We start from the raw sequence: 23,522 nt of genomic DNA, 5'->3' as shown, positions 1-23,522 counted from the left end.
GGTACTGGAGAAACTTGAAAATAGGCTTTGTTAGGCCTTAAAAAGTGCTTGAATTTGGCCTTAAAAAGGTGTAATAACCATGAATATAACTGAGTAAAGTGCATCTTGATCAATGGTACTGGACAAACTTGAAAGTAGGCTTTGTGAGTCCTAAAAAAGTGCTTGAATTTGGCCTTGAAAAATGTATTCCAACCCTGAATATAACTGAGTAAAGTGCATCTTGATGAATGGTACCAGAGAAACTTGAAAATAGGCTTTGTTAGGCCTTAAAAAGTGCTTGAATTTGACCTTGAAAAAGGTGTCGCAACCCTGAATATTACTGAGTAAAGTGCATATTGATTAATGGTACTGGAAAAACTTGAAAACAAGCTTTGTGAGTCCTTAAAAGGTGCTTGAATTTGACCTTAAAAAAACATATCACAATCCAGAATATAACTGAGTAAGGTTTATCTTGATGAATGGTACTGGACAAACTCGAAAATAGACTGTCAGTCCTTATAAAGTGCTTGAATCTGGCCTTAAATCGGTGTACCAACCGTGAATATACCCAAGTACCATGCATCTTGATAATCCGTAGAAAAGAAAATCCCCAAAAAATAACCCTTTTTTCCGTGTTTTTTTTTCTACTTTTTTTTAAATTCCTTTAAAAAAAATCTCATTGTGTTCATTTTTTCTGAGCTGTTACTTTTTTTCTTTTTGTTCTCTATTTACTTTTTTCCTACGTTTCTGTCAGGGATAGACATTATGAAAACTATTTAGTGGCTATATTTGCACAGATAAAATACATGTATATAGTTTAATACTACATGATGGTGGAAGCAAAGAACTCACGTCCTTCTTGGCTGAGGTCCCGAACAGAGAGAGGGAGTGTTTATTAACGTCAGAGGAATCAGTACGGACAGGAACTTCAAAATAAAATAATGCAAGATTGATAAAAGTACAAGAGATGCAATTAGACTGATTATTGAAACGTTACTTTATGTGTGTGTTTGTATGAGAAACATTGTTTTTGTATTTAGTAATATAAAAACAAGCTAATTACCTTGAGAAAGAAATTCAAGAGATTTACATTGAAAACCTGACATTTTCTTTCTTTTCTTTTTTCCTGGCTTTTTTTCTAAATTTTTCCTTCTTTTTTTCTCTTCCTTTTGTTTCTTTTTTTCTCAGCTTTTCACTCCTTTTTTATTTTGGTATTTTTTTTATTTTTTGTTCTATTTCCCCCCTTCTTTTAAGTCATTTTGTGTATAATTTTACATTATTTTTGGTCATTTTGGGATTAAAGAAGTAAAAACAACCCGAAGAGCCGTTTAGGACACGAAAGAGCCGGTTTCTTTTAGTGAGCTTTTTCCCTGTTTTTTTTCTCCTTTTTTTAAATTCCTTTTTTTTCAATCTTATTGTATTTATTTTTTCCTAGCTGTTATTTTTTTCTTGCTTTTTTGTTCTCTATTACCCTTTTCCCCTTTATTTGCTTCTTTCTTTACTTCTGGCTTTTTTTCTGAAATTTTCCTGCTCATTTTTCTCTTTTTCTCTCCTTTTGTTTCTTTTTTTCTCAGCTTTTCACTCCTTTTTCATTCTGGTATATTTTTCTTTTTTTTTCTATTTCCCCCTTCTTTTAAGTCATTTTGTGCATAATTTTACATTATTTTTGGTCATTTTGGGATTAAAGAAGTAAAAACAACCCGGAGAGCCGTTTAGGACACGAAAGAGCCTGTTCCTTTTAGTGAGCCGAGCCGAAAAAGCCGGTTCACCGACAAACTCTACTAACTTTACTCAACTTCGTTCTCCTTCGACTCGACTTCGAAATACCGCATTTAGGACACAACGTCGGGGAAACCCGTGTATTTTGACCTTCATGCACTGTAACTTTGACTTAAGTCGCTTTTTAATGAGTAATTTGGAGCCCTGATTTTTGTGCGCTGGCTAGATTTTCTTGTGCGCTGAGAATGTGCGAGCAGTGCGCAATTGCTTAGCTTAGAGGGAACACTGGTCCCAAGTACTGGAATGTCCAGCGTCTCATACGTGGCACTGCAACAATACTCGACCACTGTTCACCGTTCCCCGACGTCGAGCCCTAAAGTACACGTCTGCTCGTCCGTGCTATAAAAACCTTCAGCCCCTTATAATTGAAATAAACAATATCTCCCACTTAATTACCGTCCCGGGCTAATTAAAGAATGGTCGTGGTCCTTTAAATACACCAGCGGGGACGCAAGAATGCAGGACACAATTCAAACAGGCGGAAAATAACCTAGGACTCTGTGTAATTTGGGTCGCGGACCGCAGAGGGAAAAATGTATAATTTAAGCCAGAAATTATTCAGTTAACATAAACGGTTGTTTTAAAAAACAAAACGTATTCATTAGAGGAGCCGGAGGGAGGAAGGCGCGTCTATTTTGTCTAGAGGGACTCGTGCCACGGTGAAAGCGTCCTTTCCCAGGTTCAATCGAGTTGACGTGTCTGCGTGTGTTTGTGTGTCACGTTGCGCTCGCATTGTTTTGGTGTTCTGGATGCGGCGGGCGGGCGGGGGTGCATGCCCGCAAGCATTCAGACCGGAGGGGGTGTACGCCATCGGATCCAATAAGAGTCATTTCAAACCCCGGGCGAATTCATCACCGATTGCAAAAGAGTTTGGATGACTAAAAGGTCTTTCGATATGATGGCGGTTCCGAAGATGTTGCGGGAACAGGATAGAAGAAGATTTCGCACTGAGAAAGCCTAGAACTGCTGCAAGTCTACCAAGAACTGGCTGTCCCTCCAAACCAGGGGTGTCGAACTCATTACCCGGGGGGAGCATGCTAGAACTACAAATCTCAAAGAGGGCTGGACTAGTGGGTTTAAGAGAAAGAGAAAAAGAAAGAGAGAAATGTACAGATAATGAGAAAAAAAAGAGAGAAAGAGAGTGATAAAAAAGTGAGAGAGAGATGGTAAGGGAGACAGAAATGGGGAGAAGGAGTGAGAAAGGTAAAAGGGCGTGAACAGAGAGAGAGAAAGGGAGAAGGAAATACCACACAAAGTCAATTTCACTAACTCCTAGTTTGAAAGAAATATATTTAAACCCCCTCTTAATAGAATTCCTTAATATTATATTGCGTTTGGGGGGATATTTACCATGCATGTGCCGTCCCTTCTCAAGGTTTTTGAGCTTTCCCATGCCCTCATGTCGGTTTTAGATCAGGGGATGGTGTCATAATAGTCTGTGGTTTGCAATAGTCTGGGGTCTGTGCAGCTATTTGAGACTCCTTGTGATTAAGGGCGTCACAAATAAACATGACTTGACTTGACGTAGGGTTTTTGGGTTTTTCCTTGCCCTCATGTAGGTTCTAGATCAGGGGATGGTGTCATAATAGTCTGTGGTTTGCAATAGTCTGTGGTCTGTGCAGCTATTTGAGACTCTTTGTGATTAAGGGCGTCACAAATAAACATGACTTGACTTGACGTAGGGTTTTGGAGTTTTTCCTTGCCCTCATGTAGGTTCTAGATCAGGGGATGGTGTCATAATAGTCTGTGGTTTGCAATAGTCTGTGGTCTGTGCAGCTATTTGAGACTCTTTGTGATTAAGGGCGTCACAAATAAACATGACTTGACTTGACGTAGGGTTTTGGAGTTTTTCCTTGCCCTCATGTAGGTTCTAGATCAGGGGATGGTGTCATAATAGTCTGTGGTTTGCAATAGTCTGTGGTCTGTGCAGCTATTTGAGACTCTTTGTGATTAAGGGCGTCACAAATAAACATGACTTGACTTGACGTAGGGTTTTTGAGTTTTTCCTTGCCCTCATGTAGGTTTTAGATCAGGGGATGATGTAATAATAGTCTGTAGTTTGCAATAGTCTCTGGTGTATGCAGCCCTTTGAGACTCTTTGTGATTAAGGGCGTCACAAATAAACATGACTTGACTTGACATAGGGTTTTTGAGTTTTTCCTTGCCCTCATGTAGGTTTTAGATCAGGGGATGATGTCATAATAGTCTGTAGTTTGCAATAGTCTCTGGTGTATGCAGCCCTTTGAGACTCTTTGTGATTAAGGGCGTCACAAATAAACATGACTTGACTTGACGTAGGGTTTTGGAGTTTTTCCTTGCCCTCATGTAGGTTCTAGATCAGGGGATGATGTAATAATAGTCTGTAGTTTGCAATAGTCTCTGGTGTATGCAGCCCTTTGAGACTCTTTGTGATTAAGGGTGTCACAAATAAACATGACTTGACTTGACTTATGGTTTTTGAGTTTTTCCTTGCCCTCATTTAGGTGCTAGATCAAGGGATGGTGTAATAATAATGTGTAGTTTGCAATCTGTGGTTTGTGCAGCCCTTTGAGACTCTTTGTGATTAAGGGCTATACAATTAAACATGGCTTTACTTGAGTTGACTTTAATATCAGATTCCTGATAGTCAAATGGCCACTACAAAGTATTCAAGTTTAGGCTACCAATGTGAGTTACCGACTTTCCAATTAATCATGTGATTTTATATAAGCCAATAAGGTTTTTTCATGTATTCATGTGATCTTGTTTAAGCCAATCGTATATGTTGTTTTGCGCCTGGGTTTAAAATAAATGGGCTTGTGGTTAGCAGGTGGGGTATTTCCTCTCTGAGTCGATCTTGGAAGCAGATCCAGGGGAAAGCTAAGGTGGGATGCGCCTTTGATGAATGGGATACCCAAAATCAATCTCCGACTCACAGTGTTTCCTTCTTTACTTGAATACAATCTTAAGTTTTAACTCTGACGGCTGGAATTGATACCGATACACCTCGCTGCTTTGGTTGTGACTCTACTGTCATTGATATCAACGTATCTAGTATTATGTTCTGAGCAGACTGCACACAGAAAATGCTATCATGGCGGCAGGTTGTATGTGTTGAGCGTGACTGTCTGCGTGCGTGACTGTGATAGGCTGGTATATGCTGTCAGTCAAGCCGATTGGGCAGACGCACAAGACAATGTGTCCAAAGCAAACTGTCTAGCCAGTTGCACCTGAACTAGTATTTTAGCGGCTCGTTACGTTAAAAAGAACTTCATCAATTAAATCAGACTTTGAGGAAAGTCAGAAAAGCACAAATAAATGCTGGTTAAAAACCAGGTGCTCCGTGGATTGTTATCTGAGGCAGGATCAGGAGTGTAGGTAACCGCGAGGCTGCAGGTCTGGCCTACTGCTACGGGTAGGCTAACAACCCTCTTAAGCCGAGCCTGTATCTCACCAACACCGGATCCATTATTCATGAAACAGATGACCTAGACCACAGGTGTCAAACAGGCGGCCCGTGGGCCAGATCCGGCCCGCTAAGGGATTGAATCCGGCCCGCGAGACAACACTCAGAGAAGCGCAAGAGAAAAACAAGCTGCAGGTTGAAATATGTCAACTTGATGTTGGCAAAGAAAGGTGGCTCGAACAAAGACACTGTACTTGTATTTCTTTCTCTCTCACTCTCTCTCTCTCTCTCTCTCTCCCCCAACCCTTTTCTCCCACTCTCTGTCTCTGTCTCTTTCACTCTCCGTGTCTCTCTTTTTCTCTTCCTTCGTTGCTCTTTGTCCCTTTCTCTCTCTGTCTTTTTAACTTATTTTGCTCTACCTTCCTTTTTTCCTTTTCTCTCTTTTCTCTTTCTCTCTTCCTACCCTTTGCACTTTCTTTTCTATTTTCTCTCCTTCTGTCTTACTATTTCTCTTTGGATTTCTTTCTTCCGCTCCCTTTCTTTCCCCCTCTCTCACGACTTCTCTTTTTATCTCTTTTGTTTCTCACGCTCTCTCCCTCTCTCTCTGTCTTTGTCCTGCAGCTGATGCCCATGGGCGGGGCAATTGGGCGCCATGGCAACTGTGACAGAAGCTGGCGCCATGGCAACTGTGACAACTTTGGTTGTACTTTTGTATAATGACACTAAAGACCATTCTTTTCACTACAATTCTGTGTTCTGTGTTTTTATTTGTCGATCTATAGTCGTTATTTTGTTACAGCCGTATACTCTCAGTCGGTAAGGACGTCCTTTTAAGGTAAATTTGACCCTTGGGGGCTTTAATGATGTTTTGCAAAGAGAGATTAAACACGGTCATTGAGGGATTACTGTATTTGACTGTTACCCATCCTTACGATGGTCAAAACGAATTTTTTTCTTAGAACCAGATGGTTTGGATCTAAAGGACTCTCCCATAGAAAAAGAGGTCCAGGGCCACCCCCACCCCAAAACAAACTGCCCAGCCAGTTACACCCGAGCTAGTATTTTAGCGTTACGTTGAAAAAAAATTCATCAATTAAATCGGATTTTGAGAAAAGTCAGAAGATAACAAATTGATGCTGATTAACAGCAGGTGCTCCGTGGATTGTTATCGGGTCAGGGAAGCCACTGAGGTGGGATCAGGAGTGAAGGTAATCGCGAAGCTGCAGGTCCGGCCTACTGGTAGTGTTAGTCTAACAACTCTCTTAAGCCGGGCCTGTATCTCACCAAACACCAGATCCATTACTCATGAAACGGATAACCTGGAACTATAACTCATTGAAAACCGCTACATTTGGGACAGTTGTGTTTTAATCATCACGAAGACCTGGCTCAATCTGAGGATACCCGATACTAGTGGCTCTTTAAATTGCTTCCATGCACTTTGGCTGTACATTTGTATAATGACAATAAATCCCATTCTATTTACTCCAATTCTGTGTTCTGTGTAGAGCTATAGTTGTTATTTTGTTAAAGTTGTATACTCTCAGTCGGTAAGGACGTCCTCTTGAGGTAAACTTGACTTTTATGAAGTTTCGCGAAGGGGTCCTGGTCCCCAGGGATGACTGTATTTGACTGTTACCCATCTTTACTATGGTCTATGGCAGGGGTGTCAAACTCATTTTAACTCGGGGGCCACACAAAAGAACAAACATTCTGTCGGGGGCCGGACTAGTAGATTAGAGTGAAAGAAAAAAGAGACAAAGAAATGAGAGAAAGAGAAGGAGAGAAAAGTGGAGGGTGGGACAAAGAAAGAGAGAAAGGGACAAAGAAAGAGAGAAAAAGGAGAAAGGGAGAAAGAGAGACCATGAGAAACAAAATAGATAAAAAGAGAAATAATGAGAAAGGGAGAAAGAAAGAGAGAGAAAGAAAGAAATCCAAAGAGAAATAGAACAAGAGAAAGAGGGAAGGAGAGAAAAGAGAAGGAAAGAAAGAGAGAAGGGGAGAAAGAGAGAAGAGGAAAGCAATGGAGAAAGAGGGAGAAAAGGAAAAAACACTGAAAGAGAGGTAGATAGCGAGTGAGAGGAAAAGGGTGGAACAGTGAGTGAGAGTGAGAGAGATAAAAAAAGAAAGAAATACAAGTACAGCATTTGTGAGAGGCACTTTGGCAAGTGCATATTTTTCAACCTGCAGCTCATTTTTCTCCTCCGCTTCTCCGAGCATTGTCCCGTGGGCCGGATTGGATCCCTTAGCGGGCCTGATCTGGCCCGCGGGCCGCATGTTTGACACCCCTGGTCTATGGTCTTAGAACCAGATGGTTCGGATCTACAGGACTCTCACATAGAAAAGAGGTCCGGGACCAGTTTGCATGCACAAGCCTCGCCTAGATAAGCGCCGGCCTTGAGACCGTAAAGGCAGATAAACGTGCGGCAGTGTGTTTACGAGTCGGGGAAGAAAATGACAAACTCCATCACATTAGAGGCCGCGTTGTAATCCTTATTTACGCATCTGCTAAATGGAACCGGACCGGTGGCCGACGGCACATGGAAACCCTCAAGTCCAGATTCCCAGCAGATGTGTTTTGATGATAACTGTCACTTTTTTTTTTAGACGTCAGCGTCTTTTGGAGCATAAAGGAGGACAGAAGTGAGTGTCACCGTCCTTATAATTATAAAAATGTGGAACTCTGGTCCGGTTTTTCTTTTCTTTCTCATGTGCGTTATTGTCTCGTTTCATGCCAGATGTTGCTCTCCAGTGTTGTGGAATAACTGCGTTATTTTATTTCTGTGAATTAATTAGCCTAAAAGTATGGATGGATATAAATAAATGATCTTCAAATTGAAACAAGTTTTTAGGTGTCATAATCAGGGGTGGGTAGGGTTACTTTAACTGGATTACTTTCAATGACTTTTGGATTACTCCAATACCAAATATGCTAATAAAAGACAAAAGAAACTAAATATGAATAAAATGACTCCATTTTGTGCAGGCTTGGGGAGTAACGGAATACACGGAACGGCAAAAAAGCTGTTTGGATTTATTTTCATTTTGTTTCTGTCGCATTTGATGTTCGTTTTGCCGGAGATCAAAGAGATCAAAGCCAGGAGAGAAAGCTTACCACGTGTTGTGAGTCATTATTTTATTCATATTTCCAACACACAGAGAACCCTCGCTGCTTTGGTCAACGCTTGAATTGAAGTGTCTCTATTGTCATTGATGTCAATGTATCCAGCAATATGTTTTGAGCAGACTGCACACAGAAAATGCTATCATGGGGGCAGGTTGAATGTGTGTGTGTTGGGTGGGCATGGCTGTCTTTGTGCGTGACTGTGATACCTCAAGAGGACGTCCTTACCGACTGAGAGTATACGGCTTTAACAAAATAGCAATTTAAAGAGCAACTTGCATCGGGTATCCTCAGGATGAGCCAGGTCTTCGTGATGATTAAACCGAACCCTGGATATATTGTGACAACGAAATTGGACGTGGCACTCCAGTCCCACATTTTACAGTGAGGATATGGAAAACGGCAGCACCGCGGCGCAGTGGTTAGCGCGTGTGCGGCACAGTTCTGAGGTCGTGGGAACCTCCTGCGTGGGTTCAAATCCAGCTACCGGCCCTACTGTGCGGAGTTTGTATGGTCTCCCCGTGCTTGCGTGGCAGGCACTCCGGTTTCCTCCCACATTCCAAAGACATGCATTTCAGGTGAATTGGCCGGTCCAAATTATCCCTAGGTGTGACTGAGCGAGTGAGTTGTCTGTCCCCGTGTGCCCTGCGATTGGCTGGCAACCAATTTAGGGTGTCCCCTGCCCACTGCCCGGAGATGGCTGGGATGGGCTCCAGTCCCCCCCGCGACCCTACTGAGGATAAGCGGTACAGCTAATGAGATGAGATGAGATAAGGAAAACAAAGAGATCAAGGAACAAAGAAGATGTTTTAACTGTCTTGGTTGTATAGGCTTTGTTTTCCTCTGGAGGGGGAGTGTATGAGGGGGTGAGGGACAGCCAGAGATGGGCGGATCCAACTAGATGTTTGATCTTACTGTGCTGTACTATACTGTACTATTATGCGTTTTAAGACGTGTACGACGTACAAGAAAATCTGTACTGAAAAACGCAAATGTTTCAATTATGGGTACCATCCGGTATACACCGACTATCACCAGACGGCAAATCAATCAAGTCAAACGAGTTCGCCGCGGTAGCCTCTATCTCTGTATTGGTTTTTGTACTGTTATGCGTTTTAAGACAGGAACAACGTACAAGAAAATCTGAACGGAAAAAAGCAAATTTGTCAATGATGGGTACCATCCGGTATACACCGACTATCACCAAACGGCGAATCAATCAAGTCAAACCAGTTTGCCGCGGTAGCCTCTATCTCGGTATCGTTTTTTGTACTATTATGCGTTTTAAGATGGGTACGACGTACAAGAAAATCTGTACGGAAAAAAACGCAAATTTGTCAATAATGGGTACCATCCGGTATACACCGACTATCACCAAACGGCAAATCAATCAAGTCAAATGAGTTCGCCGCGGTAGCCTCTATCTCGGTATCGTTTTTTTGTACTGTTATGCGTTTTAAGACAGGAACAACGTACAAGAAAATCTGAACGGAAAAAAGCAAATTTGTCAATGATGGGTACCATCCGGTATACACCGACTATCACCAAACGGCGAATCAATCAAGTCAAACCAGTTTGCCGCGGTAGCCTCTATCTCGGTATCGTTTTTTGTACTATTATGCGTTTTAAGACGTGTACGACGTACAAGAAAATCTAAACGGAAAAAAGCAAATTTGTCAATGATGGGTACCATCCGGTATACACCGACTATCACCAAACGGCAAATCAATTAAGTCAAATGAGTTCGCCGCGGTAGCCTCTATCTCGGTATCGTTTTTTGTACTATTATGCGTTTTAAGACGTGTACGACGTACAAGAAAATCTAAACGGAAAAAAGCAAATTTGTCAATGATGGGTACCATCCGGTATACACCGACTATCACCAAACGGCAAATCAATTAAGTCAAATGAGTTCGCCGCGGTAGCCTCTATCTCGGTATCGTTTTTTTTCGTTGCAAACGAAGCGAGCGGTTTGATGCTACTGTGCGCACGCGTCTGCCGCCTGGGGATTTCCCATCATGCATCATTCCGATCAGGGGTTGATTGAGTAAATTTGAAATACATGTGGTCTTAAAAAACATCGGATTTCATGTGGTAGTTGTGTAGTGAAAGGATGTTCGCTCTTTTTAGAGAACCGGCTTTTTCAGCTCAACTCATTAAAGAGAGTTGGCTCCAAACGGCTCACTTGCTTTGATGCATTATATTACGAATGATGATGTTGTATAAAGAAGTTAAGAAAAAAAAGGAGGAAGATTATTTTGTATTTTGTAAGGGAAAATACGACAGTTTTTAAGGGCATGAGGGTATGAGAGAGCGAGTACGATAGTATTTACTAACGCTTCGAGGAAAAGGCGGATGAGGGCTGGGTCGCAACTGACTAGTGTCGTTCACAAACGAAACGCCTCTATCAGCCGACTCTTGGCGCGGGAGAGCCGGTTCCCTTCGAGATGCAATTTTTCTCTCGTGATTGATCAAAATGCCTTTTTTTCGGGTATTCTCTGTTCATGACTTTGAATTTTTTGAGTATAAAAAGGTTGAAATTGTTTTGTATTTTGTTTTTTTTTAAATTGTAAATTAATGAATAATTTCATTTATGTTTTCGGTGTTTTTTATTGTTAACCTTTATGTCAAGACCAGAACGGAGACAGGACCCACTTGCGTTAAGTTTCTCTCAGTTTAATTAGAAGAAAGGAAAGGGTTGCACCCACGATCCGGTGATCGCTGGATGCGGGAAGCAAGTCTCTCTGAACGTGGAAGTCGGACTTCCGTGGCGATGGAAGTGTCAGGAATGGGAAAAAAACAGGTCGGTAGCCAGGGTAGTAGAGCAAAAACGTGGTCGGGATCAGAAACGAGTCGAAAGCCAGGAGAGGAGAGTAGACGTGGTCAGGATCAAAAAATAGGTCCGAGCCAGGAAACAGACGATGCAAAAGCAGGCGGGAGTCAGGGTCGAAAAAGCTTGCCTAGAGTACACTGAGGTTCGCTGACGGACTGACAACAGGTGACATACAGACGAAGGTTTAACTAGTGACATAGAGCCAATCATGAAACTTTAAGTATTAATTTAGCTTCATTTTCCCCCTTTTTAGGTGATCCAGAATAAATCATAATAAACCAGTTGACCAAAAACGTCATGGATGCCATAAGTATTTGTTTTTGTGATGTTTCCCATTTTATTTTATTGACTTATTCTATTTTTTATTTTTTTTTTTGCAAAAGCATAAACCTTCAATTCTTGGCAGTTGAACGGACTTTGCCCTCAGAATGATCAACCATTTCTTTCGTTAAACCAAATCAGTAGGCCAAAGTTCGGATGTTTTAGAAAACGAAATTCACGTCATGGTTCATTACCTCCCGGTATTTTGTCTTCTTTTTCTGTTTATTCTAATTCTTCTTGGTTGTTTTCTGTCAGAGGCCGTTTTAGTTTTTTTGACAAGAATCAGAATATTTTGTGAGATAGGACATCATGTGAATGAAAAAACACACTCTTAAAACAAAACATTTGGTAGAAATATAATTTTGTACCCGAATTATTGACACTATTGTGATACTGTGCACTAAAGTGTTTCGGTAGCTGCGGTCCCATAATGGTCTTCCCGCAGAATAGATATATTTACAGCATGTGATCTTCACAAACCAAAAATAACTGCATTCTGATTGGCCAAACAGTCGCTATGCCCCTTTTCTGCCTGTGTCTGCCTGTGTGTCAATAACGCTGCCGTACAAATACATAAAACAGCATGATTAATCAACTTTACGTACATGCAAATCTTTTTCTATCTCAGCCACCATAACAACAAAACGCTCTGGAGCGACTTCAGCCGGGCCCACAAGGCAGGGGAAGAGGTTTGGGCCTGTAAATAGGGTTTGTTCTATGGGTTTAAAGTATAATACAGTAAATAAAGGTTTCTACATTGAAGATTTTGACCATCGCGGGTTGTTTTTGTAATCCCGTGAAAAACGATGGATGACTGCATACGGCTGTTTGTCCCATTTTAAACTCCCGTCTTCTGAAAGGAAGCCGTCAGACCGTCTGCGAACATATGCTCTCAGCTAGGCAAGCTTTTGTACTCCCTGACATTATCCTGCCCTGTTTCCTGCCTGATACCTGTTGCCGACCTTTTTCTGGACCCGTTTCTGCTTTTGCTCCTCCGTCCCGGCCATCGACCTGTTTTGCCCTGTTTCCTGCCTGATACCTGTTGCCGACCTTTATCTGGACCCGTTTCTGTTTTGGTCTTACGTCCTGGCCTAATCTTTTTCAATTTCAAGTTTTTCAGCCACCATAACCACAAAACGCTCTGGAGCGACTGCAGCTGGGCCCAAAAGGCAGGGGAAGAGGTTCGGGCCTCTAAATAGGGTTTGTTCTTTGGGTTTAAAGTATAATAGAGTAAATGAAGGTTTCCTCACTACAGAATTTGACTATTGCAGGCTCTTTTTGTAATCCCATGAAAAACGATGGATGACTGCATACGGCTATTGGTCTCTTTTTAAACTCCCGTCTTCCGAAAGGAAGCCGTCAGATCGTCTGCGAACCTATGCTCTCAGCTAGGCAAGCTTTTGTACTCTCCGACATTATCCTGCCCTGTTTTCCTGCCTGATACCTGTTGCCGACCTTTTTCTGGACCCGTTTCTGCTTTTGCTCCTCCGTCCCGGCCATCGACCTGTTTTGCCCTGTTTCCTGCCTGATACCTGTTGCCGACCCTTTTTCTGGACCCGTTTCTGTTTTGCTCTTCCGTCCTGGCCAAATCTTTTTCAATTTCAAGTTTTTCAGCCACCATAACCACAAAACGCTCTGGAGCGACTGCAGCTGGGCCCAAAAGGCAGGGGAAGAGGTTCGGGCCTCTAAATAGGGTTTGTTCTTTGGGTTTAAAGTATAATAGAGTAAATGAAGGTTTCCTCACTACAGAATTTGACTATTGCAGGCTCTTTTTGTAATCCCATGAAAAACGATGGATGACTGCATACGGCTATTGGTCTCTTTTTAAACTCCCGTCTTCCGAAAGGAAGCCGTCAGATCGTCTGCGAACCTATGCTCTCAGCTAGGCAAGCTTTTGTACTCTCCGACATTATCCTGCCCTGTTTTCCTGCCTGATACCTGTTGCCGACCTTTTTCTGGACCCGTTTCTGCTTTTGCTCCTCCGTCCCGGCCATCGACCTGTTTTGCCCTGTTTCCTGCCTGATACCTGTTGCCGACCCTTTTTCTGGACCCGTTTCTGTTTTGCTCTTCCGTCCTGGCCAAATCTTTTTCAATTTCAAGTTTTTCAGCCACCATAACCACAAAACGCTCTGGAGCGACTGCAGCTGGGCCCAAAAGACAGGGGAAGAGGTTCGGGCCTCTAAATAGGGTTTGTTCTATGGGTTTAAAGTATAATACAGTAAGTTTCTACATTGTAGATTTGGACTATTGCGGGTTCTTTTTGTAATCCCGTGAAAAACGATGGATGACTGCATACGGCTGTCGGTCTCTTTTTAAACTCCCGTAGGGTTTGTTCTGTGGGTTTTAAGTATATTACAGTAAATAAATGTTTCTACATTGCAGATTTTGACTATCGTATTGTAATCCCACGAAAAACGATGGATGACTGCATGCGGCTTTGTTCGACAAGCACTTCCAACTGCTTCTTCCCCAGACTTCTTCACACTCAATCAACCTTTCAACCTGAAAGTAATAGAACACTGACCGTGTGCCTGCGCAGCCGAGCTGTGCGAGTAGCCGAGAGCCAGCAATGCCGTCTCCACTAGCTGGGAGAAAAGAATGTCTTTTCGCACCAGGACGAACTCGGCGTGTTCCTCCCGTCCATCGCAGCCGTCCGATTGGATGCCTCCGTCCGCCTGCTCCACCACACAGAAGACGGGAATCATCAGACCTAGCAGAGGAACAGGACAAACTTCTGTTAGATTTTCAATCTCGTTGCCAGCAGCTAGAAAATTTTCGGCTATTGTTTTCAATATTGCTGTGTGAGATTAGGCCTCTCAGATTTTAGATACAGTGCTTTGCAAATTTTGATTTTGCTTTATGTTTATGTCCTGTTGGAAAATGAACCTGCGCCCCATTTTCAGGTCTCTTGCAGACTCCAACAGATTTTTTTCTAGAAACACCCTGTAATTGGCTCTATCCATATTCCGATCAACTTTACCGATTTCCCCATTCCCTGCTGAAGAAAAGCAACCTCATAGAATGATGTTGCCACCACCATGTTCGACAATGGCGATGGTGCTATGTGCAGTGTTACTCTTTCCACAAACATAACACTTTGCTTTCAGGCCAAAAAGTTCAGTTTCAGTCTCATCTTACCAGAACAGCTTGTTCCACGTGTTATTAGTTCATGGTGTTGATTCATAGAAAATATATTCAGTTTTTTACGAGTCAAGGTTGAAGTCTGAAATGTGGCATTATAACAAAAGTTGTTGTAGAAAACCTGAGCTAACCCATTAGGTTGCGTGACTTGTCCTTGCTTGGAATATTCTTGCCTATAAGCACTCTTTCACGCATTCCCCAGTTAGAACCAGTTAAGACCATTGCATGGGTGGGCGGCCACGATACTATAAGACTAGGGACTGTCTCTCAGGACCAGAACGGAGACAGGACCCGCTTGCGTTGCGTTTCTCACAAGTTTTATTAGAAGAAAGGGCAAAAGTTGCGCCCACGATTTGGGTATTGCTGGATGCGGGAAGCAGGTCGCTCTGAATGCGGAAGTGGATCTTCCGTGGCGAGCGATGGCGGTGTTGGGAATGGAAAACGGGTCAGTAGCCGGGACAGGAGAGCAAAAACGTGGTCAGGGTCGGAAGCGAGTTGTAAGCCAGGAAAGGAGAGTTGACATGGTCGAGGACAAAAGAGGTCGAAAGCCGGGATGGGAGAGTAGACGTGGTCAGGATAAAAAAAAAACGGGGAACAGACAGGAGCAAAAAACAGGTGGGAGTCGAAAAAGGCTTGCCTAGAGTTAACTGAGGTTCGCAGACGGACTGACTAAAGGGGATCGAAAGGACAGAGTTTAAATAGTTGGGAAGCCAATCCGTCAACAATGCAGTAAGTAAAGTAAATAGTTAAACAAGTATATGCAGTTCATTGGTTCCTATTTCTAACAAGCGAGCATCGAAGATAAAAGAACCGGTCTGAGGTTCAGGCTGAACCTCAAAACCGAATGCGTCAAATTCTTGTTGTTGTTCTATTTTTGAGATGTGCAAGTTTTAATCATTGTAAATCTGTTAAAGGTTGCCTGAGACAGCAGCGACTATTTTTAACTACCGTCGGAATGTGGTCTTAGATCTTCTACTGTCCAGTTGACTGATGTGGTACAGTTCGGATCAACAAACCTGGAGCAGCCTAGCATTTTGTCTAGAGGCCAGATGGGGATTTGACTAGAAAACATACATCCCAGACAGAAAGCATGCAATTTGCCACATTGTGTCAGGAACAGAACGGAGACAAGACCCAGTGGCGTTACGTTTCTCTTAGTTTGATAGGAAAAAAGGAAGTGGGACTTCCATGGCAAGCGATGGAACGGAAAAACGGGTCAGTAGCCAGGACAGGAGAGCAAAAAACGTGGTCGGGGTCGGAAACGAGGTGAAAGCCGGGAGAGGAGAGTAAACGTGATCAGGATGAAAAAACGGGTCGAAGCCAGGGAACAGACAGGAGCAAAAACAAGTGGGAGACAGGGTCGAAAAAGGCTTGCCTAGTGTAAACTGAGGTTCGCAGACGGACTGACAAACGGGGACAGATAGGAGTGGGTTTAAATAGGTGCCAATCAGAGTCCAAGGCACAGGTGACTCGCATCAGTAATCATGACACATTGAGGAATAACAAACACGACTCTGTCCAAACAATAGCGAAGGTGGACACTTTTGTTAGCCAATCAACAACCAGAAAAGAGTCAAGCTCCGCCCTCCAAAGAGTAATCTATACCAACATCCAGTTCTCATAGATTTTGTCAGCAAGTTGGCATTTAATCTCCGATCATGTCTAGTCCAATTTCAGTCCGTTTTTATCACATTTGGTCAATCTCATTCATATAAAGACGTGTTTTACTGTACTATTAATCAAGAATTGTATTCTTTTTTCATTAAAATTAGACAATGTTTTATTTGTTTTGTTTAAAACTGTGAAAATGATATAGTTTGTGATTTGTTTGGGGATTTTTTTTGTTGCTTTTTAGTGTTATTGCACTATATTGACTGTCAGAACCAGAACAGGAAGAGGAACCGGGTGCATTTACTAGTCGGTGCGGCCGTATCCACCAATTTGCCTTTTCTTTCGGCGCATTATGAAATACTTTATTTGTAATCGCTATCCGACTTTATGATAGCCACTATTTTGATCCGATAGACGTGAAAAACCGCGCCACTGAAGATGGCGTCAGGTACCCAGTGAAAATTAATCCGCGATCCACTTTTGGGTCTGGAACCACCAGTTGAGAAACATCTAAAGTCTTATGACACGGTTACCCTGGAGTGCAGTGTCTAATCTCATTGCATACAATGTTTATATACGTATTCCCAAATATGGCAGGCTAGTTCCCATACATCCAACCCAATCGAGCGTAAATAAACTAAAATATATTAAAAGACAAATAGTTTTTCCTAAAATCAATCTTCCCGAGCAAATACCTTTAAAAATATAGACCATGAAAGTAAAAATAATTAAGATTTTTTGGGGGGGGAGAAAACCACACCATATATTTTTAGAGAAAATTCAACAAAGCCACCAAACCCTCTCCAGACAAAAGCAAATTCTTCCGCGCATTTAATTTCACTGTATATGCCACTTAAAATCTCGTCGGTCATTCTTTTCCTTAACAATGACTTTAAAAGAAGGTGCAAGCAAAATTCTTTTATAAAAATGTCACAAAATACTGCAAACAAGAAACATGTAATTACCTTCAGCGCAGACACCGCTGGATGAGGGGGAAAAGGGGCTGTGCTTTGTTTATAGGTACGCAAATCCCTACCTCTCACCAAATTCAATTGCTCTGGGTGACTTGCTAGTGTTCTTTGGGTGTTTACAGTTTGTTTTGTGGGTTTTCATCTTAAAGTGTCAGTAAACATACACTATTTAATGAGCTTCCATATAAAGGATTCTTTAGCGACGTACAGCCAAAACGGGGTCTGTTGGTGTGACTGTAGCTGAGACTGTATCTTATATATATGGAACCATTTGAAATTTTTGTGACAGCTTAACACATGAAAATTTGGCAGTAGCTCAGTAGGTCAAGCACTGGTCTTGGGATCAAGAGGTCTCAAGTTCGATTACCAGATTCTCCGTGTTGTATGTCGAAGTGTCCTTGGGCAAGACAATGAACCCCTATTGACCCCGATAAGCAGGTAGTTGCCTTGCATGGCTGATGCTGTCAGGACCAGAACGGAAACAAGACCCAATTACGTAACGTTTACCACAAGTTTTATTGAAAGAAAGAGAAAGGGATGCGCCCATGGTCCGGTGTTCGCTGGACGCGGGAAGCAGGTCGCTCTTGCACTCGGACTGTGATTCGAACACGGAAGTGGATCTTCCGTAGCGAGCGATGGCGGTGTCAGGGACGAAAAAACTGGTCAGTAGCCAGAATTGGGAGAGCAAAGCGTGGTCGGAAATGAGTCGTAAGCCAGGACGGGAGAGTAAACGTAGCCAGGGTCAAAAATGGGTCGCAAGCCGGGACGGGAGAGCAGACGTGGTTGGGATCAAAACAGATCGTAGCCGAAGACAAAAACGGGACAGGCAGGAGTCAGGGTCGAAAAAGGCTTGCCTTTTATGAACAGAGGTTCACAGACGGACTGACAACAGGGGATTGAGAGGACTGGGTTTAAATAGGGACAGGGAGCCAATCAGAGCCCGCAGCGGTCGGCACCAAATGAGTAGGCACAGGTGATACACATCTGTAATCATGACAGATGCTGTTATCAGTGTGTGATCATTTCTTCCTCATGCCATGAGGCTCTTTACCTCCACTCAGGGGAGTAAAAGCCCACATTAAACCCCACCCCCACATTTGCACTATTTAAATACTCTATGTCAACACGTTATTTTGGGTATTTTTGTGTTCTATTTATTTTATTTTATTGTTATTTTATTTTTCAACACAGGATACTGCTGGAAGTGTGTATTTCCCTACCAGGATGAATAAAGTATCTATCTATCCATCCATCTATCTATCTATCTATCCATCTGTCTATCTATCTATCTATCTATCTATCTATCTATCTATCTATCTATCTATCTATCTATCTATCTATCTATCTATCTATCTATCTATCTATCTATCTAGACACATACCTATCTAGCTAGACAACTATCCATCTATCTAGACATCTATCTATCTATCTAGACATCTATCTATCTAGACATCTATCTATCTAGACATCTATCTATCTATCTATCTAGACATCTATCTATACATCTATCCATCTATCTAGACATCTATCTAGACATCTATCCATCTATCTAGACATCTATCTATCTGGGCATCTAGACATCTATCTATCTATCTATCTATCTATCTATCTATCTATCTATCTATCTATCTATCTATCTATCTATCTATCTATCTATCTATCTATCTATCTATCTATCTATCCAACTATACACATACCTATCTAGCTAGACATCTATCCATCTATCTAGACATCTATCTATCTATCTATCTAGAAATCTATCTATCTAGACATCTATCTATCTAGACATCTATCTATCTAGACATCTATCTATCTATCAACTAGACATCTATCTAGACATCTATCTATCTGGGCATCTATCTATCTATCTATCTATCTATCTATCTATCTATCTATCTATCTATCTATCTCTCTATCTATCTATCTATCTATCTATCTATCTATCTATCTATCTATCTATCTATCTATCTATCTATCTATCTATCTATCTATCTATCTATCTATCTATCTATCTATCTATCTATCTATCTATCTATCTATCTATCTATCTAGACATCTATCTAGACATCTATCTAGACATCTATCTATCTATCTATCTATCTGAATGGGTAAGTGTGAAGCAGATTGTAAAGCGCTTTAAGATATCTTAATTGACTTGAAAAGCGCAATATAAATGCAGACCGTTTACATTTAAGAGACATATATAACTCGCGAGCCGTAGGTTGTTAGAGTTGGCATTTTAAAGTGGGACCACATCTCATTTTATCGTGACTTTCCTGGTTTTATTTCCTACTTCTGCCTTTTGTTTCCGAGCCTTTTGTTACGGAGCCACCTGTCAGCTGGCACTCCACGAAAGCCGGGAGGGTCCCAGCGCTAATAATCCACCGGTGCATTAGCCCCCCCCCCCACCCCCCTCATGCATAAAAAGATCCATCCAGCTCATTGTTTTAATCAGTCCATTCCAATATTTCTATTTCCTCCACATTAATCACTCCACCCGCGGGTCCTCCAGGCGCTCGTGGAGTGAATTACACTCCGGAGCGCCGTGCCAATTGGAGTAAGTGAATTTTTCCCCAACAGGGAAATATAACTGTCAACGCTCCCTCTCTCTCTCTCCCTCTCTCTCTCTCTTTCAGTTCTTGTCATGGAAGGCCTGGCTCGCCACTGGTGGCTCCGGTTTTGGATGATGCTCCTCAGCCTGAAACCTCTAATCCCTCTAATATGTATGAGGGGGGCTTAAAATAAGATATGTGTTTTCTGCGGCTGCACGGTTTGGGCCGAGACACGTCCAGTTTCCTGTCTTCAAGGAAAACTCCGCCTTGATTCCCGCATGGAGGAACCCCCTTCTTCTCAATTGCCCCCCCCCCCTTCGCCGTCCGATTCCCCGGGCTTCGACAACCTCTCGATAACCCGGACTGGAAAACCGCCAAGCCGCTCGATTTGAAGTTCCAGCAAAGGAACCCCAGGAATGTTTGTATGATAAATATCGGGGAGGAAGGCCAAAATGTATAAATGCGCTTCTAATTTTAACGGGAAATGAAGGGAAAAAGACTCTTCGGGATGAATTACGGGGAAAAACATATGGCGGCGTCATGCACGTGTGCATATAGGGATATAACTCTCTGGATCGATTTGAATCTTGTTTAGATGACGCCATTGTATTTGTTTGCCCAGAGGCATTATCCTCATCTTGGCCTGTGAATGTTGTCTCTTTGCCTTAATCCTGACAGGGTTGGGTAGGGTTTACTTTAACTGGATTACTTTCAATGACTTTTGGATGACTCCAATACCAAATATGCAAATAAAAGCTAAAAGAAACTCAATATGAATAAAAATAAATAACACGGCGAGCAACTGAAAATGTCTCAATTTCAGGTAAAAATGCGTATTTTTAAAATATAATCATTATTATTTTACCGTGCAGGCAGCACGGCGGCACAGTGGTTAGCGCTTGTGCGGCAGAGTTCATGTCATGGGAACCTGTCGTGGGTTCAAATCCGGCTCCAGACTTCCTGTGCGGAGTTTGTATGTTCTCCCCGTGCTTGCGTGGGTTTCCACCGGGCACTCCGGTTTCCTCCCACATTCCAAAAACATGCATTTCTGGTGAATTGGCCGGTCCAAATTGTCCATAGGTGTGAATGAGCGAATGCCTTGTCTGTCCCTGTGTGCCCTGCAATTGGCTGGCAACCAGTTCAGGGTGTCCCCTGCCCACTGCCCGGAGATGGCTGGGATGGGCTCCAGCCCCCCCGCGACCCTAATGAGGATAAGCGGTGTAGCTAATGAGATGAGATGAGATTTTACCGTGGAGGCAGCACGGCGGCGCAGTGGTTAGCGCATGTGCGGCACAGTTCATGTCTTGGGAACCTCCTGCGTGGGTTCAAATCCAGCTCCAGACTTCCTGTGCGGAGTTTGTATGTTCTCCCCGTGCTTGCGTGGGTTTCCTCCGGGCACTCCGGTTTCCTCCCACATTCCAAAAACATGCATTTCTGGTGAATTGGCCGGTCCAAATTGTCCCTAGGTGTGAATGAGCGAATGACTTGTCTGTCCCTGTGTCCCTGCGATTGGCTGGCAACCGGTTCAGGGTGTCCCCTGCCCACTGCCCGATGATTGCTGGAATGGGCTCCAGCACCTCGCGACCCTACTAAGGATAAGCGGTGTAGCTAATGAGATGAGATGAGATGAGATTTTGCCGTGCGCTCGCGTGCCACTGGCTAACCCCTCAGCAGTGGCACGCGTGTCATAGGTTGCCAACCCCTGTTCAAAATGGAGGGATTAGTGAACGAAAGAGATAGTTTATCTTAGATAGTGCTGTGCAGAAATCCAAAGACGTTTATTCGCAAAGAACTGAATGGAGAGCGCCTTTGTGTCGGATCACATACGCCTTTAGTGTTCTGTACACAGGGTTAGGTAGGGTTACTTTAACTGGATTACTTTCAATTACTTTTGGATTACTCCAATACCAAATATGCTCATAAAAGCTAAAAGAAACTAAATATGAATAAAAAGATTAAATTTTGTGCAGGCTTGGGGAGTAACGGAATACATGGAACGGCAAAAATGATGTTGGCAAGCTGTTTGGATTTATTTTCATTTTGTTTCTGTCGCATTTGATCGTTTGTTCGTTTTGCCGGAGATCAAAGAGATCAAAGCCAGGAGAGAAAGCTTACCACGTGTTGTGAGTCATCATTTGATTCATATTTAGTTTTTTTTTGTCTTTTATTAGCATATTTGGTATTGGAGTCATCCAAAAGTCATTGAAAGTAATCCAGTAGGTAGAAACTGTAGATATGTAGAAAAGGCAAGTAGGTAGAAAAGGATAGAATAGAATAGATTAGATAGAATAGAATAGAATATACCTTTATTGTCACTGTTACAAAATGGGTCGACCATATTGTGACAACGTAATAGGACGTGGCACTCCAGTTTCACATTTAACAATGAGGACAAAAGAAAAACAAAGAAGATAAAGGAACAAAGAAGATAAAGGTTATAATTTACACAATATTTACACAAGAAATGTAGGATGTTATATAGAGTTTTGGGATCATATTAAGGCAATATAGTCAACATTGTGCAAAATGGTGGAGTAGGTAGAGTAAGTAGAAATTGTAAATAGGTAGAAAAGGTGAGCAAATAGAAAAGGTATGGAGGTGGGTAGAAAAAGGTAGGTGGAGTAGGTAGAAAAGGTAGTGTGAGTAGGTAGTAAATGTAGATATGTAGAAAAGCTATGTATGTAGAAAGAGGTAGGTGGAATAAGTAGAAATTGTAAATAGGTAGAAAAGGTAAGTAAGTAGAAAAGGTAGGTAGATGGGTAGAAAAGGTAGGTGGAGTAGGTAGAAAATGAACACATGTAGAAAAAGTAAGTAGGTAGAAAAGGCAGGTGGAGTAAGTAGAAAATGTAGGTATGTAGAAAAAGTAAGTAGGTAGAAAAGGTAGGTGGAGTAGGTAGAAATTGTAAATAGGTAAGAAAAGTTAAGTAGGTAGAAAAGGCAGGTGGAGTAAGTAGAAAATGTAGGTATGTAGAAGAAGTAAGTAGGTAGAAAAGGTAGGTGGAGTAGGTAGAAAATGTAGACATGTAGAAAAAGTAAGTAGGTAGAAAAGGTAGGTGGAGTAGGTAGAAATTGTAAATAGGTAAGAAAATTTAAGTAGGTAGAAAAGGCAGGTGGAGTAAGTAGAAAATGTAGATATGTAGAAAAAGTAAGTAGGTAGAAAAAGGTAGGTGGAGTAGGTAGAAATTGTAAATAGGTAAGAAAAGTTAAGTAGGTAGAAGAGGCAGGTGGAGTAAGTAGAATATGTAGGTATGTAGAAAAAGTAAGTAGGTAGAAAAGGTAGGTGGAGTATGTAGAAAATGTAGACATGTAGAAAAGGTAAGTCAGTAGAACAAAGTAGGTGGAGTAGGTAGAAATTGTAAATAGGTAAGAAAATTTAAGTAGGTAGAAAAGGCAGGTGGAGTAAGTAGAAAATGTAGATATGTAGAAAAAGTAAGTAGGTAGAAAAAGGTAGGTGGAGTAGGTAGAAATTGTAAATAGGTAAGAAAAGTTAAGTAGGTAGAAAAGGCAGGTGGAGTAAGTAGAAAATGTAGGTATGTAGAAAAAGTAAGTAGGTAGAAAAGGTAGGTGGAGTATGTAGAAAATGTAGACAGGTAGAAAAGGTAAGTCAGTAGAACATAGTAGGTGGAGTAGGTAGAAAATGTAGGTATTTAGAAACGGTAAGTAGGTAGAAAAAGGTAGGTGGAGTAGGTAGAAATTGTAAATAGGTAAGAAAAGTTAAGTAGGTAGAAGAGGCAGGTGGAGTAAGTAGAAATTGTAGGTATGTAGAAAAAGTAAGTAGGTAGAAAAGGTAGGTGGAGTAGGTAGAAAATGTAGACATGTAGAAAAG

The 23,522-nt window shown here is 42.0% G+C and overlaps 1 protein-coding gene across 2 annotated transcripts in view; it reads right to left on the bottom strand.

Annotated features, from left to right (window-relative positions):
* The window catches only part of satb2 (SATB homeobox 2), a 112,357-nt gene that overhangs the window by 65,124 nt on the left and 23,711 nt on the right, over positions 1-23,522 (bottom strand). For both annotated transcript variants that reach the window (XM_088352546.1, XM_088352547.1), the window contains exon 3: positions 13,946-14,131. In XM_088352546.1, the coding sequence (XP_088208672.1) occupies positions 13,946-14,131 (186 nt within the window). The remainder of the gene's footprint in view (positions 1-13,945; positions 14,132-23,522) is intronic.

Source organism: Urocampus carinirostris, chromosome 14, assembly GCF_059441175.1.
Source record: "Urocampus carinirostris isolate Australia breed hairy pipefish chromosome 14, RoL_Ucar_1.0, whole genome shotgun sequence".
Taxonomy (NCBI): domain Eukaryota; kingdom Metazoa; phylum Chordata; class Actinopteri; order Syngnathiformes; family Syngnathidae; genus Urocampus; species Urocampus carinirostris.
This window is presented reverse-complemented; position numbering and strand designations above follow the sequence as displayed.